Source organism: Bison bison, unplaced genomic scaffold (assembly GCF_000754665.1).
Source record: "Bison bison bison isolate TAMUID 2011002044 unplaced genomic scaffold, Bison_UMD1.0 scf7180017864461, whole genome shotgun sequence".
Taxonomy (NCBI): domain Eukaryota; kingdom Metazoa; phylum Chordata; class Mammalia; order Artiodactyla; family Bovidae; genus Bison; species Bison bison.
The window spans coordinates 4554286-4577386 of record NW_011495023.1 but is presented as its reverse complement, the minus strand read 5'-3'; the positions used below and the strand labels follow the sequence as shown (position 1 = coordinate 4577386).

The window sequence follows — 23101 nt, the reverse complement described above, 5'->3', positions numbered from 1 at the left end:
AAAATCACTGCAGATGGTGACTGCAGCCATGAAATTAAAAGATGCTTACTCCTTGGAAGGAAAGTTATGACCAACCTAGATAGCATATTCAAAAGCAGAGACATTACTTTGCCAACAAAGATCTGTCTAGTCAAGGCTATTGTTTTTCCAGTGGTCATGTATGGATGTGAGAGTTGAACTATAAAGAAAACTGAGTGCCGAAGAATTGATGCTTTTGAACTGTTGTGTTGGAAAACACTCTTGAGAGTCCCTTGGACTGCAAGAAGATCAAGCCAGTCCACCCTAAAGGAAATCAGTCCTGAATATTCATTGGAAGGACTGATGCTGAAGCTGAAACTCCAGTACTTTGGCCACCTGATGCGAAGAGTTCACTCATTTGAAAAGACCCTGATGCTGGGAAAGATTGAAGGCAGGAGGAGAAGGGGACAACAGAGAATGAGATGATTGGATGGCACCACCAACTCAATAGACATGAGTTTGAGTAAACTATGGGAGTTGGTGATGGACAGGGAGGCCCAGCGTGCTACAGTCCATGGGGTTGCAAAGAGTCGGACACAACTGAGCGACTGAACTGAACTGAACTACTATGTAAATGCTGGCACTAGTAGAAGGTATTGCCTAGGATATATCTGAGCTCATAGTAGTACATTTAGTAGCAAAAGGAAAATTGATATTTTTATCTCTAGCACAAAATACTAGTACCTTTTCCTTAGTCAGATGTATCTTTATCTGAAGTAGGAAGCAAAGTATAAATCTAGAAGCATGAAGACAAGTAAACAAAAAGAGTCAGGTTACTGGTAGGAGTTATAAGGGCTATTTTAAACAGGAACTGGAACTGCTCATAAGAGAGTAGGTTCTAGGCTTAGGATTCATAGAGGTCAGGCCATCCCAGGGTGTTTGAATAGTCTTGAGTGGGAACCATTGCCTGAGAGAAGGTGAATGTTTTCCTAGACTGTTTGCTTGCCCCTTTTGCATATGCTGTTTATTTTTACTGTTGCGTAAATACTTCATAGAGCTGGACAAGACTGAGCGACTGAGCACACACACACAAACACATCAACAACTGATTTGAATCCTAAGGTACAATGTAGAGCAAGTAGGCTTCCCTTGTGGCTCAACTGGTAAAGAATCCACCTGCAATGCGGTAGACCTGGTTTGATCCCTGGGTTGGGAAGATGCCCTGGAGACGGGAAAGGCGACCCATTCCAGTATTCTGGCCTGGAGAATTCCATGGACTGTATAGTCCATGGGGTTGCAAAGAGTTGGACACAGCTGAGTGACTTTCAGGTATAGCAGAGTTGGAAAAAGTAGTACCATTTTCTCTTTGTCTCTGTCTCTCTTGAATATGGCACACAGAGCTTCAGATTCACATTCACTTTATATTTTTAGAAAAAGTATAAAGATGAGGCAGAGAAGATGCTTTCTAGCTATTCTACTGTGGCAGATACTCCTGAAATTCAGAGAATTAAGACAACTCAACAAAACATTAGTGCGGTGAGTAGCCATTGTTTCTTTCCAGTTGTCATCTTGAAATGATGTTTTGAAAGGGGGCCTTTGTTCCTCAGTCTGATTTTTTTTGCTGCCTTGCTTGAATTTTCTGTCAAATGCATATCTTTCCTTCTTTAAAATCATAAGAACACCAAATGTTCTTACAACTTATAATTTATCATGATTATTTTAGAATTACAGATTCAAATTTCCTTTTTAGGTACAAGCAACAGGTACTTTTAACTGAATTTTAAAATTTCACTCAGGAAAGAGATCTTAATCTTACACACATATTTTACTTTGAAAATAAAAATAGTCATATGAAGTGATTGCCTTCCTGGTCATTGATTAATTGCATTGATAATACATCTAGGGATTTACTAGTTCGTAACCAATTCCTAAGGGCTTCCCTGGTGGCTCAGTGGTAAAGAACCAGCCTGCCATTTCAGGAGATGTGAGTTCAATCCATGGGTCAGGAAAATCCCATGAAGAAGGAAATGACAACCCACTACAGTGTTTTTGCCTAGAAAATCCCATGGACAGAGGAAATTGGTAGGCTACAGTCTATGGGGTCACAAAAGAGTTAGAAACCACTTAGTGATTAACCAACAACAATCAATTTAAATGTTCATATTTTTGTTTTGAGGAATAGGAATTTTATTAGCATCATTGATTAAGATAGTGGGCTTATATGTAATGGGTATATGAACTTGAATTCTAAAATAAAAATTGATGGTACAGCCAATATTTTAATGTAGAATTAACTTAGTGGTTAAGCAAATGTTATTAAAAATACAAATTCTATTATTTCTGAAAATTTCTGGAATGTTTTCTACTTTCTAATAAGTTGGAAACCTCTTAACTCTGCAGGTATGCTGATTCAGGTACCTCTAGGGTCTTCACAGGCAGGCTGTGCCAAGAGATGTAGAAATCTTGCTGGAAGAGAGGACAAGGGAGAAGAGTCGTGTGGCCCTTACCGCCTGTGATTCCAGATTTCTAGCTTTTGCGGGGGAACATCTCATATATCCTGCTCTCCTGACCTCCACTGGAACCTACTGGTTAACAAACATCAGGAGAGTGAACCCAAAGGCCGTGCTCTGTGACAACCTAGAGGGATAGTGTAGGGAGGAAAGCAGGAGGGGGTTCAAGAGGGAGGGGTCACATGTGTACCTATGGCCAGCTTATGTTGATGTATGGCAGAAACCATCACAGTACTGTAAAGTGATTATCCTCCAATTTAAAAATTAATTAAAGAAGAGAGGGAGTAGCTCTGGCCTCGAATGACTTCCTTATAATTAGTCTGTTTTTCTGTAGGACACTTTGTTTTTTCTTTTGCTTTGTGGTCGAAAGGGGTAGGCGTTGGTAGGGATGGAGAGATGTGGGAAGGTTTAAGGAATAAGTGGAAGATAAGGAAAACAGGCCGACTTAGTGTTGATGCTGATGGTAAAGGTAATATTTTCTTTGAAGAGAATAAGACTGTCTTTGCTCTCACTTGAAGAAGAGCAGTTGCTTGAAACTTCATGCTATTTTTGAATTAAATGGTAACTGCTTAGTGAGCTTTTGTAATATGTCCTTTAATTTTTCTCAGCTCCACATGTGACATATATTTGTATTTGAAGAAGAAAACTTATATTCTTAGAGCAAGTAATCTGCAGCCATGTAAGGTACCAGGCATACCCTAGAACAGGTAGTAGAGGTTTACTTGTAAGACTGTGGAATACAAAACGAAAGTTCTACATTTATTCCCATGATGGATTATTTAACTGATTAATGTAACATTGGTTCTCATAAATAGAAGCTGTATTCACATTACTTTAAAACCTGAGAAGGTTTCCTTTACAAGAATCGAATCTAGGACTGCAATTCTAATAAGCTTAGTTATTCTTTTCCTTCTCTTATAATAAAGGTATTTTATAAGAAAGAAGTAGGAGCTGGCACAGCAGTAAAAGATACTCCTGAGATTGAACGAGTGAAGAAAAATCAGCAGAACATTAGTTCAGTAAGTTCTCTATGGCATTAATTATCCTTTGCAAAAGCAAACACAAGCTAGATAAATGTTTTTAGTTCTTTACAAAACTAGCTGCCTTTTTCTTTTTTTTCTTCACTTTGTTGAAACACTGTTTCATCAAATATCAAAGACCTAACTTTCAGAAGGAAACTGTAGCCTTGTTCCCCTTGAACCTAAAGCAGTATTTCATCTTGATATATATATATCATAATGCATAAGAGATAGATCACTTTAATAGTACAGTAATGAAATCTAGGATTAGTTTTCATCCTTTTGAACAGAATTTTAGCTGTATTACAATTTTCAGAGGAAGGATACTTTTCAATACCTCCCCTCAACTTGGACGAAAGAAATTTTATCCTGATAGAATGATTAAAGGCACTACAACATTTATTTGGTGGCTCAAGAGAAGGTTTCAAAGGCCCCATTTACCTTCTACTTCTTTGAGCTTCCAGCAAAGAAAAGCACACACCTTCATTATAATTTGTAAAATAAATTACTGCCCCCCTCCTCAGTGCCCTTTGAACTTGGGGGAAGCGTAGAGGAGGTGTTTAATGTTATGGATTAAAAACTTCACTCAGCACTTGACATTTAGAATGGATCATTGCTACCCTTACCAATAGGTGTATTTGGTAATAGTTGTTATACAGTCATCCCTCCGGGTCCACAGGGAGTGGTTGCAGGGCCCCCCCCCCCCCCCCCCACACACACACACACACACACACACACACACGCACACACACAGAGTCATTCGCACATACTCACACCAACATCTGCAGATGCCCACGTCCCTCACTCTTGGGCCTCCACATCCTTAGGTTCCACATCGAGGATGTGAGGAGCTTGCTGTTTAGTTTCTCGTTGAGGGTTCTTTCCTTACATCTCCTTCCCGGACGTTTCTCTTCACCTTCACCCTTGGAGGCAGAGTTTCTTTAAGTCATCCAAGTCGAACTGCCTGGATTAAACGCCTTTGTCAGGAGCTCCGGTGGTTACCTGGCATCCTAGAGTATGTGTGCACTGGCATTTGTGGACACAGAGTAGGAAAGGTAAGGGAGCTCTGTAGTCAACAAACGTATAGAAAATGAACTTGCAGAAAACCTGCAGAATGCGAGTGCACTCAGAGCCCTGTACAGTGAAGGAATCTGATTTCCTGAAGAAAGCATAGGGAAGGGGACCTGGCGGCGAGAGTGCCGATCCGCCATGGCAGGAGTCTGTATCAGGCAACACTTGAGCCTGGCAGAGAAATTAGTTCAGCTGAGAAATGTACAGTGGTTGTTTCCTTCCCTTCCAAATGATAACATCTGAAATGTACCCATCCGTGTACTGGGGTATAATGTTATAAATGCTCTGTACTGCACAATTCTATTGCCTACAGCGAAATGACTGTGCCATTTTGATTAGTTTGGAGTCGTATGAAAAACAAAAATGTTCATCTTTAATCGTGTTTAGCGTCTCACCCTAGGAAAATCACACAGTCTATCATTTCTTCTCCCGGCATCCCCCTGCCTCTTCTAGCAAGCAATAAACGCATAGTTCTGTATCTCTATGAGCCTGGGCCATAAACTCCTGCTTAGTATTCAAATGGAAAGTTGCCCTTTCAAGATTAGCAAGATCTGTCAAACCAAGGTAGGATTCTCTAACATTTAAAGATCTTGACATTTTCCACCTCCAGAGTACGAGCCTTTTGAGTATTACTTTTCTCTCTTAAGAACTATTTTGGAGTCCTACTCTGAGACAGTCTGTCTCAGTGTACTCTTAATTTAACTGTTTGGATCTGGCCTAATATTGGCGGTGTTATTCATATCACATATGAAATGTACAGATGCTAAAACATAGATAATAGTGAAGATATTTAGGTATTGAGGACTTCCCTGGTGGCTCAGATGGTAAAAGCGTCTGCCTAGAGTGCGGGAGACCCGGGTTCAATCCCTGGGTCGGGAAGATCCCCTGGAGAAGGAAATGGCAACCCACTCCAGTACTATTGCTTGGAAAACCCCATGGACACCGGATCCTGGTGGGCTACACTCCATGGGGTCGCAGAGTCGGACAGGACTGAGCGAATTCACTTTCACTTTCTTCATGACTCAGCATGAATTTCAGCCTTAATCATTTTAAACATTACCAAGTGATTTCTAAAATGTCTTTTGCATAGATCTAAGTCTTTGCTAAATTTCAACATATGGCACTTAAGTCTAGCTGATATGACCATATTTATATGTATATACGTGTCCTTTATCTCAGTTACAATCTTCTGTGCATTTTAGACATATTAAAATACCATGTGATATGATAGCATCACTAATCATTTTATAAAGTTTAAAGGGCTTGTCCTGGGCATAACTGTGTGCCAGTGTTGTCATTTATCTGGTTGATCTTCCTCTAAGTAGACTAGACTGAGGAGCTTTTGACTGTTGTGAATGCCAGGATATAGGCAGGCTTCACATAACATGACTGTGTGGTAGAAGACACTTCCTGACTTTCTGCTACTGGCCCTTCTATAGTGATCAGCACTCAATGGCATCTGCTTGTACATATTTCCTCCCACTTTCCTCTTTCTCTTCTTTTATTTTTTTTTCTTATTCTAGATTATTTGTGTACTCTCAGTCAGATAAGCAGTGTTTTCAAGACTTAGTAGCTAACTCAGTTTGACTCTTGCCTTTAAAGACATGCTAAGTACACAAATAATAAATAGAAATTGCTTTTATTATAGAAAAATAATGAATTATTAAGATAATTTCCAAAATTTTTGGTGCATCTGCCTGATGATAAAATTTATTTTTATAAGCAGTATATGCTTATTTTAGTTAAAAAAAACTCTGCAGTGATGGATAGGTGAATAGATATGGGTTTGTTTGTACTTTAAGATAAAGGAATCCTGAAAGCACCAGATGAAATAAAAATGTGTGTTGTCATTGAAGGAAAATTAATATTGGAATTAAAAAATAGGCTATGTAATAGTTAAAAATGAAGAATTCTTAACTATTTTTTAAAACTTATGTTGAATAAGATTCACTTTTTTTTAAAATAAATCATGCAGGTAAAATACAAAGAAGAGGTGAAACATGCAACAGCCATTTCAGATCCACCAGAACTCAAGAGAGTTAAAGAAAACCAGAAGAACATCAGCAATGTATGATCATGTTTCTTTAAGTATTGTTTTCTGTGGGCATGGCACTTGCACAGTAGAATGAATTAGAATGAATACCATTGTAGGAAGGCCAGTTCCTGAAAGATGGAGATAAGAGTTCACACATCTTTGTGTTGGGCTAGCATTACATCAAGCATGCGCGTTTGCTTATTAAAGAACATTGTGTTGAATGCCTACTCTGTTCTTGTTCTTGGGGCATTCAAAGATGAGTGAGATACACCTTAAGGTTAGAGGCTGTGTGTATTCTCAAGGTCTCTAGGAGAAACAGTTGTGGGGATAAATAAAGATTGTGCATTAAGTGCTCTAAAATAATTAATATCTGTTGAGTGCTTCCTACCTTTGGGGGTTCTTTACATGCAATATCTCATTTAATGTGAAATAATAACTCTATATTCAAAGTGCTGGGGAAATGCAGAGAAGAAAGGCTATGTTAGTGAGAGAGAGGAAAACCTTTGGAAAGAGTAACATTTGAGCTAGCTTTTAAAGAATTAATAAAAGTTTGGGATGGATTTCATGAGGAAGGGCCCTCCTGGCAGTGCAAACTGAATGTGTTCATGATCTGAGATCTGTTCAAAGAGGGGAAAGTTTAGTGTGATGAGTCCTTGGGGTAGAGGATGGCAGGAGAGAGATGGTGGAGAGAGAAAGCATAATTCAGGCCGTGAGGAGGCTGCCGGCAGTGCCATTGTGCCTGGTTCAGATGGCCTGCCTATGCTCAGACCTTGACTTATGAGTTAAATTGCGTAAATGTGTTCTTTTTTTAAAAAATGTTAATGTTATAGGAGTAAAGTTGACTGACTTCTGCTGTACAACAAAGTATATCAGTTATACATATACCCACTCTTTTTCAGATTCTTTCCCCATATGGGTCCTTACAGAGAATTGAGTAGAGTTCCCTGTGCTATGCAATAGGTGCTTATCAGTTATCTATTTTATACATAGTAGTATGTATATGCCACTCACAATCTCTCAATTTATCCTTCCCCCCACCTTTGGTGACTATAAGTTTGTCTTCTACATCCGTGATTCTATTTCTCTTTTGTAAATAGGTTTATTTGTGCCATTTTTTATATTCCACTTATAAGTGATATCATATGATATTTGTCTTTCTCCAACTGGCTTCACTCAGTGTGACCTAGAGACTGTCATAATAGGTCCCTTTTTGTGAAAGAAGAGTTGCACAGGAAGCTCAGCTCAGTGATGAGCTAGAAGTGTGGGATGAGGATTGGGAGGGAGGCTTCAGAGGGAGGGGATATATGTTACATGTAGATAATGCATACTGTTGCACAGCAGAAACCAACACAACCTTGTAAAGCAATTATCCTCCAAAAATTAAATAAGAGTTTACTAGTTTCCAATTTATCATAGACGCATAACACTCCCTTAAATAACTATTTGAAAATAAGGAGTTAATTTAATTAAAAAATACTAGAAATCACAGCTCAGTAAAAAATACTAGAAATCACAGCTCAGTAAAAAATACTAGAAATCACAGCTCAGGTGATACCTTGCATGTCTTATGGTAAGTGGTGTATACATGATTGAAATTTGAATAACTCTGGAGTGGAGAACAATGTGGGCTCTGGACTGTTGGTTTGATCCTAGATCCAGACCTTACTTGCTGAATATCCTTCCTAAGCCACCAACCTTTCCAAGCCTCATTCTCCTCATCTTTAAAACAGGGACTAGAATATTAAGTGAGATATTGCCTGTAAAGCACTCAGCATGTTTGTGAGTGGGTGAATGCAATACATGAAGCGTCTCCATATCAAATTTATGCCCCCAAACTGACATCCACTAGAAATCGGCTGCAACAATTTCTCTACATCAGTGATGCTGTTCCGCAAATGTTTCTCCTCTGAACTCTACCCAGAGTCATCTTTCTTTGTATCCTGCCATCAACAAAGATTACTTTGGACCTTTCCTCACTTTAGGCAATTATCCGACACAGAATCTGCCTAAACTCTCAAACTGCGTGCCATGGTACAGAGAAAGAAGTCGCACGGCAAGAGCCTGACCCTTTGTCATTTATTTTCCAGGCTTATCAGATATCTGTTCACTTGCACATGCATTTCTGAGGGTGTACATCTCAAGTCCATTTTATCTGCAGGCCTTGTGATGTCTTGCAAAAAAAAAAGAAAAAATTCCTTCACACTAAGTTTAAGCTCCAAAAACTCATTAAGACTGTCCCTGTGGAGTTCTTCATAATGGAATTGTAACCTCTAGTTTTCCTTTTACCTGTCAGAAATTCATTTGGTGGACATGCTTTCTATCTCCCTGTGTTGGATCCTCATTTATTTCCTGGAATGTGGTGGAATTACTGAGAAAGCTGACCACAAATGTTGGACTCTGATCCCCTACTCCGGCAGTAGGTCAGAAGTATCTCCATGATGGGACTTCCCTGGTGAGCCTGTGGCTAAGGCTCCACTTTCCCACTGCACGGGGCCAGGGTTCCATCTCTGGTCAGAAAACTAAATTCATACTTGATGAAACTAAAGATTCCATTTGCAACAACCAAGACTTGGTGCAGTCAAATGAATAAATAAATGTTTTTTTAAAAAGAAATATCTCCACGATGCTGGTCAGAGCATGGCTTTCCAATGTTGGAACTTGGTGAAGAAGGAGGTTCAGGGTTTCTTTTTATAGTGACAACCGATCACTGAGGTGAAGGCATAGGACTGGCATAACCCTTCTTTCTAGTGATGAATCCAGAATTTTTATTTTTAAATGTAAATATAAAATGGTCATTTGGTAATGTCATTTTAGTACTGTGAAGAAATGAACTCACAGAAGTGGTCATTTATCATTACCGATAGGATCAAACTCAGAGAGGCCACCAAGAAATAATACAGTTTGAAGAAAAACAACCCCAGGTATAATTCAAAACATTTGGGCAAGGAAAAGCTTAGTTCCAGGATCACTGTGATGATGACATCTATTAGCAAAGCATCTTTCACTGTAAAATCCTAGCAAAGATGTCAGCTAATGAGTGCTGTGTGACGTTTCTTTTCACCAGTTGCTGTGTTAGCTCACTCTTCCTTCCGGTAACCTCACACCATCTTGCGTTTGTCTCCCAGCTCAGGTACAAAGAGCCGTGTGACAGAGCAACTCCTGTGAGCATGACGCCCGAGATAGAGAGAGTGAGGAGAAACCAGGAGCAGCTGAGCACGGCAAGTTGTTTCTGTTTTGCTCTTATATTTTACCAAACATTAGCTATTTTTATTCTTTACAATGCTTTCTGAAAAGCATTAGACACTCTACATCTTGGTCACTTCTTTTCTACTATCCCATACTGAGGTGTGTGGACTGTGGCACCCTTGTGAGAGAGAGTCCAGGAAGTTGGGAACTGCTTTGCTACTATGCGGCCATGCTGATTTATTCAAGAAATCTTTTTTTTAAATATTTTTTTATGTGGACCATTTTTCAAAGTCTTTATTGAATTTGTTACAATATTGCTTCTGTTTTATGTTCTGGTTGGTTGGCTGTGAGGCATATGGGATCCTAGCTCCCTGACTAGGGATTGAACCTGTACCCCCTGCATTGGAAGGCAGAGTTCCAACCATTCAACCACCAGGGAAGTCCCTATTGAAGAACTCTTCATTAAGCAATGTGGCAGGCATTATCCTGGTCACTGGTACACAGAGACAGATAAGAGCCCTTCCTATCTTCATGGGCCTCATAGTTTAGATGGTAAATCTCTGAAACTACATCCAAATCTAAAGAGCTGGAGAGCAGCATAGTGGGTATGTTGTCAGTCTGAGAAAAGAGAAAGTTGTCTATTGGCATAAGGCAAAGGAAGACCTGAATTGACTGGGGTTCTGAGACGTAATGTCCTGGCAGGGAACCTTATAAATAAAACAGAAAACATCAATCATTCAGTGATCTGTTGCTAGTAAAGCAAGGGCAGTTAATAATCATGAGGTCCCCCGGCTGTGGACCCTGTGCTAAATGCGTTATGTGATTCGGTGGGGTAGGCCTGATTTATTGCTCTGGTTTGTAGGTGTGGGAAACTGAGTCTTGAGAAGTCAGAGGACATGCAAGAACCCATGGTTTGTGACAGCAGGGCTGGGATTTGAACCCAGGCCTCCCTGAATTCAGAAATCTCTTTCAAATGTGTCCCCTAATGGTTATTTTTCCCATTTTTTGGACCATTTTATGGAATTTTTACCGTTATAAACAATAACCTTCTTCTTCTGAACCAGATAATTTTGAGACACTTTAAAATTTAAGAGTGACTTCTCCCAGATGGAGGAGGAAATCAGGCTGAATACTGCTTTATCCTTACAGTTTCCCTGATAGTGGTATGAGTGAGGGGTCTTAGGCTTCTTTTGAAGATGGAGGCTCCAGGATTAGAATAGGAGTAAATGGCCTTCCCAGGCTGCCATGACTACTTCACTATAGTTCTCTTTGAATGATTTTTTTTTTTTAGTTTTAATTTTTTTTTCTCCCTATTTTCTGTCCACGGACAGCATGCAGGATCTTAGTTCCCTGGCCAGGGAACTAACATGTGGCCACCGGACACCATGGTGTCTTAACTACTGAACCGGCAAGGATATCCCTTATAATGATTTCATTACAGTGTCTTCCCCTTCTTTTTCTATTACATTTAGTCGTGGTCTTTGCAATTGGTTTTGATATTGAACACAGAAATATTTATTAAAAATCATTTTTAAGAAGTACAACCAGCACTTGGTGCTTGCCAAGTCAGAAGAATCCAAAGCCAGATGTAGATTTGAACTGAAAGGCTGACACACACCTACTGTGGGAAAAATTATGTAAAAAATAGGGTTAATTTTGAGGCTTATCCTCTGTTGATATTTGGTTGGAGACCATTCTGCTATTTATTAAAATTCATATTAATCCTCCACAGGTAAAATACAGAGGAGAGATTAAACAGGCGACTGCAATTTCTGATCCACCAGAGCTGAAGAGAGTGAAAGAAAACCAGAAGAACCTCAGCAATGTGTGATCTTAGTCACTTTTTTCTTAAGAAAGCAAACGTATTGTCAACATGCCAATGAAGGGATTGTGTTAACAAAGTTTTCAGGACCTTGAGTTGATTGCCTCTGCTCTCAATTGACTGTCAATTTACTGGAAAGTTTTCAGGGTGTTAGGCATTGTGGGTCCAGTCAGGCACGCCCTGCTCAGAGTTCCTAGTGACTGCAATGTGATTTTTGTCTGCAGGTTATTGTATATCCCTCTTATCTGCTCTTCGTGCTTGCAGTTTCAGTGATTCTCCAAAGGGATGCCATGGCAGTTTTTGGCATCTTGGCTCTACAATAAGCTTTCCCACTCCCTTTACTCCAAATGTATTAATAAATGTATTCTTGTTCTGTAGCCTGTCCAACCCCATTTCCACTCATAGCTATCATCACTTTATTTTTGGATGATGCTGGGAAAAAATTATGAAGTGTGCCTGGCTGAATAGGTCATATGAAACAGGTCCATTTTCAGGGCACTTGTTCAGGGCTGTCAAGTTTTACTCAGACACCAATTCTTGGCCTGTTCTAACTCCTTTCTGTTATGTCATCCATGGATGCAGTTTGCTGAGAGAGTACTTTTTTATTTTCTTTTTAAATTTTTTAAAAAACTTACTTTTATTTTTCAGTTGCATTATGCAGCATGTGGGATCTTAGTTCACCAAACAGGAATCAAACCCATGCCCCCTGCATTGGAAGCGTGGAGTCTTAAGCATTAGACCACCAGGAAAGTCCCTGAGAGAATCCTTTTTCTGAAGTCATTAATAATAAATTGTGTTCTCTGGAAGAGGAAATTTGAAAATCTGTTAGATACAAAGAAATCTTTTATTCTTTAAACCTTTAAAGTCCTTTGGCCAGATTATAAAGGGAAGGCAGTTTATTGTTTGGCATTGTCCCTGACAACTGTATTTTGGAGAAGTAGATACTCACCTTCTCCTGATGTATTCAGAGTCACAGTTGATGTAACTCCCTTACTCTCTAAAGGGAACATGGTTCTGGAGAAGGAGGGATGGAGCACTGGGGAGCATGCTGGCCTTATGGATCACCATGGTTACTGCTTAGGCATCATGGCCAAAATTCTGCCACAGTTAATTACTAAGAAACCATAATGGTCCAGCAGCCTTCTATATGGGTAAGAATATCTTAAAGTAACATCCGTGAAGATATTTCTTACCTTACTCCTTTGTGATGAAATGCTTATTATAGCCTTACTGACGGTACACCCATATAATGAGTACATTCACAGTGATTCTCTGCCATAGGATGAATTAAAATAGAATGATTTAAGATGCAAGCATTTTAAATATGACTAGACTTCTGATGGGTCAGTGGTAAAGAATCTGCCTCCCAATGCAAGAAACACCGTTTCAATCCGTGGTCTGGGAAGGTCCCCTGGAGAAGGAAATGGCACCCCACTCCAGTATTCTTGCCTGGAAAAAAAAATCCATGGACAGAGGAGCCTGGCAGGCTACAGTCAATCAGGTCGCAAAGTGCCGGTCATGACTTAGTGAGTAAACAACAACAAAGCCCTCTGCTAGCCTCCTTTTTTTCCCACCCCCGCAGCTTCCTATCCTTGCTTAGCTCTTTAAAATAAGTACTATGAGAGTCTTGTTTAGTTGAATTGATTCACAGTGCTCTGTTTTTTGTTTTCCAAAATGATAGGTTTATTATAAATCTCAGATGGGAAGAGCTACAGCTTTAAGTGTAACTCCTGAAATGGAAAGAGTAAAGAAGAATCAAGAAAATATTAGTTCGGCAAGTTGTTTTATTCACTTGGTGCTATCATGAAGGACATGTTCTTTATTATTTATTTGCAGACCAAGAAGCTTTTGTAAGATACGCAGAAAGTACATGTGTTATTTCAGATGACATCTGAAAGCCGCCACTGTCTAACTTTACATTGTCCTGAACCCTACTGATGTTTCCAGATGTGACCAACACTTATATTTAAAGTTTCATTTTAAACTGAATTATGTTCATTTAAACAATGAGTCATGTTATTTTAGCCAGTGTCTTTGAAAGTGGTAGTCTTTGATGTATAAGTTAAACAATTATCATTTTACAGATGTATTCCATTGAATGTTGATTGTTAAGTCCTCTCTGCAAAACAAAATAAGAAATGAATCATTACTCCAAAGTAAGGACTTAGAGGAAAAAACAGTCTTTAAATATATTTAACACAGAAATCAGTTACTCATTGAAGTTCTGTGTTGCATGTCAGGGTCTTATTTGGGGAGTACACCTTCTCTCAGGAAATACCAGGGCTTCTGTTCTGAGTGCACATATCCCCTTATGTCTGCAATAATCCGTATCCTGATCTTACACAGAATCAGCCTCACAAAAAGCAATGTTCTGATAGTCAGATGTCAGAAAGAGCTTTATGCCTGGGAATCAGCATTTAGATTTTAAACTGTGCAGCTCTCTAGTGGCATTTCTGCCCAGAGATGCTGACTGTATTCAACACAAATTACCTTTAAGCTGTGGCTGTTTAGAGGGAACCTAAGGTGGATACCTAATGATTCTTACCATCTGCTCTGGTCAAATAAAAGGAAATATTGATAGAGGTATGTGTGTTATGCATGCTTCCACAGTGTTATGGCAGAAAAAGGGGAAATAGAGAAACAGAAAAAGAAATTTAGGTTCCATTTAGTTTTGGATTTTCCCTATTGATAAAGTATTTCCCACTTTTACAGACTCATGGTTAGTGGATGTTGGTCACTTACACATTTGTATTCAGTTTGTAGAGAGATTTCGGTCATCTTTGCTGTAGCCTTTAAAGGAGACCATCAAGAGTAAAATTTTAGCTCATTATTCTAGAAGGAAATGCAGTTCACTAAATAAGTTACCTGGGAAGTAATTCAGAATATGTTGTATATGCCTCACTCATTTGGAAAGCTTGAAAAACTTAGGTAATTTTAAAATTATAGTTGTCTTTTTGTGAAGTATGCTCTGTTATTTACTTTGCAGGTAAAATATACCCAGGACCAGAAACAGATGAAAGGTAGACCAAGTCTGATTTTAGATACACCTGGTCTCAGACATGTCAAAGAAGCTCAAAATCGTATTTCAATGGTAGGGTCCAACAGGTCCTCCATCCGTGACTAAAACGTACTAAGGAGTGGCACCACCCCGTGCACCGATGGCGTTGTTCACCGTTAATCTGGATAACTAACAAAGCATGGAAAGGCCCATGGGCCCATCTTTTGGGGGGAACTTTCTAATCTTACTGAAATGTACGGGAAATATTTAGTCTAATAAAATAATTTTTCTCGGTGATTTTTTGGGGTGTGTTTTTATTTCTAACGTGACTGCTACTATAAATGCTTTTTATGGAAGATACTTGCTTGGACTTTTTTTTTCAATTAATATTAAGATGGAGTTTGGTGTGTTTACATGTTTAAAGAATATGAAAATATGTATTTTTTTAAAAAACAGTCTCATGAGATATATTTTATATACCATAAAGCTCACCCATTTAAAGTATACAAAGTAGTTTCTAGTATAATTTACAGAGTTAAACAACCATCACCCTAACCTAATTTCAGAATGCAAAAAACACGTGTTTTGAAGTATATGTTTTTGTAACTATATACAAACATTATATATGTAGTTATATGTAACTTGCTCTCTTAATCGAATTTTAAATAATATTGCTTTCTTAAATAATAGTATAGAAATAGCTTATCATTTTATTGCATACTAAAGTTTAAGAGATAGGAAATTAACTTATCCCTAAGTGAGTACATTTTAGAAAGTAACTAGGATTTGAAAAATAAATCTTTCAATACTTCTTACTTATATACAAGCTTATATATTAAAAGAGCTGCTAACTGCAATGATGGAAAGCATTGTGAAAATATCAGCACTTGATTTCTGATGCTAGGAAACTGAAATTTCACAAATTATTTTTGGAATAACCGGAAAAAATACATTTATGTAGAAAATAATCTAGATGCAGCTGGTATAGTAACTTTCTTTATACTCAAATTTTGTGAGCTGTATAGCATTCAGGAAATTTCAGTGGAGTTACTATGGTTTTTCCCTCTTTCAGGTGAAATATCATGAAGATTTTGAAAAGACAAAGGGAAGGGGCTTTACTCCTGTTGTGGATGACCCTGTGACAGAGCGAGTGAGAAGGAACACCCAGGTCGTCAGCGATGCCGCCTATAAAGGTGTCCATCCTCACATCGTGGAGATGGACAGGAGACCTGGAATCATTGTTGGTAAGCTGACTGGCCTGCTTGGCAGGTCTGCACAGTCAAAAAGATCCCTGTTTTTATTAATGGAATTCACTTCCTTATTCATCGGACCCCTCCTCAAATGCATGACATGGTGCCCAGGTTCATGAAAGTGGACCAAAGGCAAAGTGTTGTTGTTTGCACCACGTTGGAGGGAATTCATGGCCTTTGCCAGGTGTTGTTGCAAATTCGTTCTGTAGTTGGACATTCTCTGTCTTTAATAACCTTCCGGTCTTGAGTGTTCCTACTTGCTACGCAAAGAGGCAGCCCAAATATCAGACATAGGTGATAATGAAGATTAAGCAATTATTTTGTTTCCCTTTAGCTTATGTGGGCTTCCCTGGTAGCTCAGATGATGAAGAATCTGCCTGCAATGCAGGAGACCTGATCTCGATGCCTGGGTTGGGAAGATCCCTGGAGAAGGGAACGGTTACCCACTCCAGTATTCTTGCCTGGGGAAGTCCATGGACGGACCATGGGGTCGCAAAGTGTCGGACACAACTGAGCATCTTTCACTTTTAGCTTATGTACTGATCAATAATTGTACTGCAGACATTGTCTGTATGGGTAACAGAACAGAAGTAACACATATAGGTCCTTTGACGTCAAATAGACATGCCTGAGAGATTCTGATGGTTTCTACCATGTGAGTAGCTTATATTTTTTTGAATATTATTTCTGAACTGGGAGAGTAGAGCTGTCTGAAAGTCTCACAAATCAGAGAGAAAGGAGCCTCAACCTTCTGTTCTTTCTTGTCATCCAGGGAAAATCTTAGGAACATAGTGTTGAATGGTGACAGAGTGAGCAAGGTTTGTACTAAAAGCTAAGAAAGCAAAGGAAAGATACTGATTTTTTTCAATTTGTTCAACATTTGTTTCTGTTGTAGGAAGATAATTTTTTTTATTTTTGTTTTGTTTTCTTCGACAAAAACCTTTTAGTTGCCTCTTATAAATTACTCGCATGTCCTTAATCAGGAGTTTTAACCCAACATTTTCCCTGTTTCAGTGTGTGGAGAGCATGAGTGATGAGGGTTTGGGGATGTGGGGAGTGGTGTGGTGTGTATGTGTGATAAGTCACAGGCTCCCTGTGGAAGGTCAACAAAGAATAAACCAGACAACTTATATTTGATCGCAAGGTTTTTTAGCAAATCCTGTGAGTGTGAATCACACTGTGAGTGTGAATATCCCTCCGTTCTCCTCTGAAGTCTGCTGCACAGTGGGTTTGCACATATTACATGCTTGCTTTTTGGATATGCCCCTTTTCAGATTTTGTTTGACTCTCTTGGGTGCTGACTTTTTTTTTTTAATTCATTCTTGATTTGTTGATTTCTTCCTTTGGTAAAAGACCTCAAAGTTTGGCGCACAGATCCTGGCTCCATCTTCGACATTGATCCCCTGGAAGACAATATTCAGTCTAGGAGTCTACATATGCTTTCTGGTACTGCTTACGTTTTGAGTTCCTCCCCATTTACATGGCTTTTGTCCTCAAAGTGAAGCTGCTGTGAGCTCTGCAGGTTCATTGTGCCTTCTGTGTAATGTAAATTTTCAAGTTTGGGCTTCGAAAAACCAAGAGAGTTGCTGTGTTATTTAATATGCCACTAATCATTTATGAAAACAAAACTTACAAAAGAGCTTTTTAATATATCCTAGATTAGTTCTAGGTTTATTTTAAAGGTGTCTAGAGCTTACTTACACTTCCTTTTTATTAGTGAATATGATTTTAGAAGTTCTCTGGGCTTTGAAATGCAGCTATTTGGACTGCACTAAACTGCTAACATAAAGATTTGTTTTATGAAAAGCACAACATTTTAAAGATATAGTTCTTTAAGGAATTCTTTGAAGACTTTTATATAAAACAGAGGAGAGACTTTCTACATAGCATCGTGAATGTCTTAAAATAGGTTTTCAAGTATCCTTAAAATTTATCTCTGAGTTTTTATAAAATGCAAAATTTGTAGTTTACATAGGAAGTTTATTTGACTTTTAACTTCAACTGTATGTTTATAATTAAAAGTAAAACCCAAATGGTTTGGATTTTTGGGTATAGCAATAGCAAGGGTTGATCTTTGTAGGCTTTCAGACCGCATTTAGCAAACTGAAGATTTGACAGTTATGGGACTTTTTAAAATATATAAATAGATCTATCATTTAGGTCCTTCTCTGCCCCCAATTGTGACTCCAAGTTTAATTGTTAACATTAACAAAATTGAAAGTCCAAGGCAAAGTAGAAATTCTAATATTTTTATAGTAATTTGATCCACATAATCAGCCAAATTGTCATCCAAATTTTCTAAAAATAAAGAAAAGGCAACAAATGCTGTATCATTAGTGATATTTGAAAAGAACTATTTATAACTAAACTTTTGATAGAAATTTACTAATTTGCCAGTGTTTTCTTAGTTCTTGTCAACTTCCCATGCCTCATCTCTCCTTTAAAATTTAGACCAAACTGAGTGTGAATGATCATTAAGTCATTTGTGTTGTTGATAATATGTGCTGAAGTTAGGGAATAGATGGCTAGAATTTATAATACCTGAGCTTTGGGATTGCAATTTAATGAGGGATTATTTTTCTTTCTTGTTAAATTTTTAAGTAATTATTTTGGTTTGTTTGTTCTTCAAGTCACTTAATCACAAATATGAATATTTTCCTTCCAATATAGAAAAGGCGAATCTTTATAGGAGACAACGGTCTCGGTCTTACTCGAGCAGTACTTTTGGTACAGGTCTGGGAGATGACAAATCAGAAATATCCGAGATTTACCGTAGCTTTTCATGCTGCAGTGAGGTAACAAGACCATCTGATGAAGGAGGTATCAAACATTAACCACTCTCAGAAGTCTCTTTTAATGTATCCCAAGGGTGTCTTTAACAAATTCTTCACTTTTGCACAAACATGGCATGGATATGTTTGAACATTTAAAATTATGTTTAGAAAGTTGAGTCTTTTTTAAAAACTAATAATACGCATTTTTTGCATGCTTGTTTTTCCTATCTTTCCTCACTGTTTTCACTAAAAATGGATCTTTAATGACAACAGGGTCTTGGGATCTGCTACGTGAATCTGTTTCACAGGAGTTGTATGTGATGGATATACACAGCCAGAGTGGAAACTTGAGTTCTGTGGAGTTCATATCTGATTTCCATTAAGGAAAATCAATCTTATGGTTATATTTGAGTGGCTAAGAGAGTGCTATGAATTTATGTGTTTAAATATTCATATACAGTTGCAGACAGAGTTAGATCTTGCCAAAAAGAAATGGGGTATGTACTTGGGATGTGAGATTTTTTTAAAATGGAAAATACTGTTGATTGTTAATAATCTTTGTATCTTATATTACTATCCTTGTCCTTTACATTCTTCTGTTTTCTGGATCCAAGCTGATGGCTTAGGTCTAGAAATCGGTCGTTGAAATTGTTTTGGATGTTAAACTACTCTAGCTGTTATTAAAGGTTATGACTAAGGTACAGCCACATTTGAGTGCCGTGGGGAGGGGGAGAGGAATGAACACAGAACAAAAGGAAAACTGAGTTTCCATTACAACCAAAGGCCATAGCACTGAAATCCCTAAGGCAGGAGATTTTGAAGTGGAGGAGTTTAACATCTTGGGAAAAGTAATGTGACTATGGACCTGATGAAACTATGAAATCTCTTGCAATTGAGTAATTGATTTTTTGCACTTATAGGAAAGACCCCTTTGAGAAGAAAATCAATTGCAGTCAATAATCTTAAATTGTACATTCAGACTTGCCTTAGCTTGGTAGAAAGATGTTTCTTTTTTAAATTTCAGATAAAGTGAGGTATAGTTGACATATAAAATTGTAAGATATTCTAAGTGTACATCATGATGATTTGATATATGATATGTTGTGAAAGGATTCTCCCCAGTTAGTTAATTAACATATCCATTACCTCACAAATATATCTTCTTTTTTTCCTTTGGCCAGAGCACTTAAGTTCTACTCTGTCAACAAATTCCATTTATACAGCACAATGTTATCAACTATAGTCACTGTGTTATTCTTTAGCTTCTTGTACCTTATTCATTGTGTATTAAAAATGTGTACCCTTTTACCAATTTCTACCTATTTCCCCCAGCCTCTGGCAACTACTGTTCTGCTATCTGTTTCTATGAGTTTGACTTTTCTTTTTTTTTTGGCTTGATCTTTGTAGAAAGTTTTTAAGAGTCTCCTTCCTCTATGCTTCTAATGTTTATGAACTAGGGTTTCTTTCTTGTAGGTAAGATAAATGTGTGAGAGCTCCTCTTTCAGTGTCTGCTTATCTAACAAAGGATTCAGTAACTTTATTTTTTTGGCTTGGGGCTATTGATTTCTCCCTTCCATGTCCTCTGTGACTCTAGAGGTACAGAATAATATTGATGCCTGGTAAGATAAATAAAACCCAAAGCAAATACAAGAACAAATTTCCATCAACCTTATTTAACTTTCTCAGTTCAACGTAGTAGAACTGATGTCTCTCCCAAAAGCGATGCACCTTAGAGTCTTTGCTTCATCGGGGAGCCTTTAACTTCATGTCTGAACACACAAATACAGCATTCATTCATTTAATCACCAAATGTTTGAGCACTTTTTGTGCATCAGCCAAGAGCTCAGATCTGGCAGTGTACATAGCAGTGAGCAGCAGAGATACGCATCTGCTCTAAGGGGTTTGGAGTCTGGTGAGGACCCTGACATTGAGCAGATACTTACCCAAGTAATCTATAATTATGAACAGAGTAAGTGCTGGGAGGGGAGCATGTGGGGGCCACAAGGGGGTACTCCATCTGGCCTCGATGTCACGGGAGCCTTCCTCAGGGAAGGAAGATTTGAGCTGAGATGTGAATGCTAAATGGAAGTGAACTATGCCAATGGGCTTTGGGAAAATAATGTTTCTCAGAGACAGAACAGAACACAGAAGTGGTGCATCAATGAGACATTCAAATGGAGGCGTTGAGCAGGCAGTTAGAGTCCAGAGGAGGAGGCTGCACTGGAGACAAATGGGAAGTCAATCACCTGTGTCTGTGATCAGGTCTTGGATTCATCCGTGCAGATAAGGAGAGTTTGAGCCCCCTCCTGCAGGTTTCTCAGCTCCGTCTATGCCAGGGAGGAGTTTGGCACTTGTCTCCGATTCTGTTGGCTCATCGAAAACCCACTGTTGTTGGTTTATCTTCTCTTCCTCCTCTCAAGCCCACTACTTTCTAATTATTTCTAGTAAGAAGACCCTACACTATGCCAAAATGAATAAGAAATGTCCCCATTGAAAGAAAGTATACGTAAGTGTTCTTATATTTAAGATGGGATTTGAGTAAGAGTAACACAGGGATGGGGGAGCCTGGTGATCTGCCATCTATGGCATTGCACAGAGTCAGACACTACTGAAGTGACTTAGCAGCAGCAGCAACACATGGTTAAGAGAGAATAATCACGTTTATTTTTTAAAGTGGAGGAACATCAGACTCCATGAAAGGTGGTGCAGGAAGGTTTTTGGCAGGAAGGAGTGTCTCCACAACTTAAATAATGCCTTGTAAGAAACGCTGACTTCTTGGAGATGTTTATAACCTGTCATTGTCACCTGATAAAAGGCTTGTGTTTGGTGACATTTCCAATTTTGGGAAGTTGATATTGAGGGATGAAGCAAAAGTGTAGATGTACCAGTAAGTTTTTATAACATTAGCACAGTGGCTTACCCACAGTGTATCTAGGTTAATTCAAAAAGATTTGGGGATATGAATATGAGAGAATATGCTTCTGAGAGAATATGAGAATATGCTTCTAATTTTAAGTGAAGCAAATCATAGTCTACTGATTGGTACCTTATGTCTGTATTCAAACAATCAGTGACATATCTAACCTAATAAGTCCAAAAATGCCTCCTCACCTTCTCCACAACATTCTGCTGCTTTTCCAGGCCTCCTGGGTTGCTAAGTAGCGACTGCAACTTTCCAGATACTAACTTCACATCCTTAGGAATCATCCTCCACACTTGTCTTTTACTCACATCCACATCCAAACCATTAACAGATCTTACCAGCTTGCCTGGGACGAACACATCCAGAATCTGACTGCATGGTCCACCTTCTCCCCTGGGCCCCCACCGTTCCCCCATCTCAGCTGCTGCCCTCTCTGCCTCCAGTCGTCACAGAAATTTCCAGACGAGTTTCCAGCTTCTGTTCTTGCCACCCCAAGCCACCAGCCCTCTCTCTGCCTTGGTCTGTTCTCCACCTGGCAGCTGGAGGCTCTTTGCTGCTAAGTCGCTTCAGTCATGTCCAACTCTGTGTGACCCCATAGACGGCAGCCCACCAGGCTCCCCCATCCCTGGGATTCTCCAGGCAAGAACACTGGAGTGGGTTGCCATTTCCTTCTCCAATGCATGACAGTGAAAAGTGAAAGGTAAGTCGCTCAGTCATGTCCAAATCTTCGTGAGCCCATGGACTGCAGCCTACCAGGCTCCTCTGTCCATGGGATTTTCTAGGCAAGAGTACTGGAGTGGGGTGCCATCGCCTTCTCCGATGAATGAGTCTACCTATTTGTAAAAATATGACTGATGAAAACAGTGCAATCACTAGGTTATCACACTGTGCGAGTTCGGTTGTCAAGAGGGAGCAACTCAAAGGACATCACACAATCTATAAACCAGCTGGAAGGAGCCATCCAGACTCTGCCCTGCCGAACCCTTTCTGGGCGATGATTAGACAAGTCCTCATAGATGATATACTGTGTGCAGAAGTGCTGATCAGAATCAGGTTTGGCGTGGTATGCGACTGTATTGATGGTTTGAGTCACGTCACTGTCTGGCTTAGGCTTTCTAATGGGGATCTGGCCCCCACCGGCAGTGACAAGCTTAATAAGGTTGTCCTTTGGATGGTGTTTGAAGGTTCCCCCAAAATAGAAGTAACATGCATCACACAGCTTTGGCAACAGCTGTTCTCTGTTGAGCCTGCTTTTCTGTGGTCCTTCAGGAATTTCATACTTTTTTTTCTGTTCACACTCTTTGCTTTGCAGACATGTTTTCACCCATTCAAATTTTAGGATCCAGCATCCACTGAGAATTCCAAGCATACACTTCAGGGTGCTTTGGACTGTATCTCCAGAACATGAGTTACATGTCCTGACATGAGTTACTGTACTGTCAAACTCAGCAGTTTTTAGTCTTTAAGAATCGTTGCAAGCTCACTGAGCATTCCTAAGGATGATTCCTAAGGATGAGGTTCTTTAGGAAACACATAAATCTAATACCAGTTAGAT

At 39.0% G+C, this 23101-nt stretch overlaps 1 protein-coding gene and 1 pseudogene across 4 annotated transcripts in view; one reads left to right on the top strand and one right to left on the bottom strand.

Annotated features, from left to right (window-relative positions):
* Positions 1-23101, top strand: part of NEBL (nebulette) — a 119326-nt gene that overhangs the window by 67231 nt on the left and 28994 nt on the right. For 2 of the 4 annotated variants that reach the window (XM_010859900.1, XM_010859901.1), the window contains 8 exons: positions 1390-1494; positions 3395-3487; positions 6534-6626; positions 9719-9811; positions 11512-11604; positions 13283-13375; positions 14588-14692; positions 15672-15843. In XM_010859900.1, coding sequence (XP_010858202.1) covers positions 1390-1494; positions 3395-3487; positions 6534-6626; positions 9719-9811; positions 11512-11604; positions 13283-13375; positions 14588-14692; positions 15672-15843 — 847 coding nt within the window. The other 2 variants (XM_010859903.1, XM_010859902.1) reach the window with 2 other exon arrangements.
* Positions 22365-23101, bottom strand: part of LOC105003000 — a 936-nt pseudogene continuing 199 nt past the window's right edge.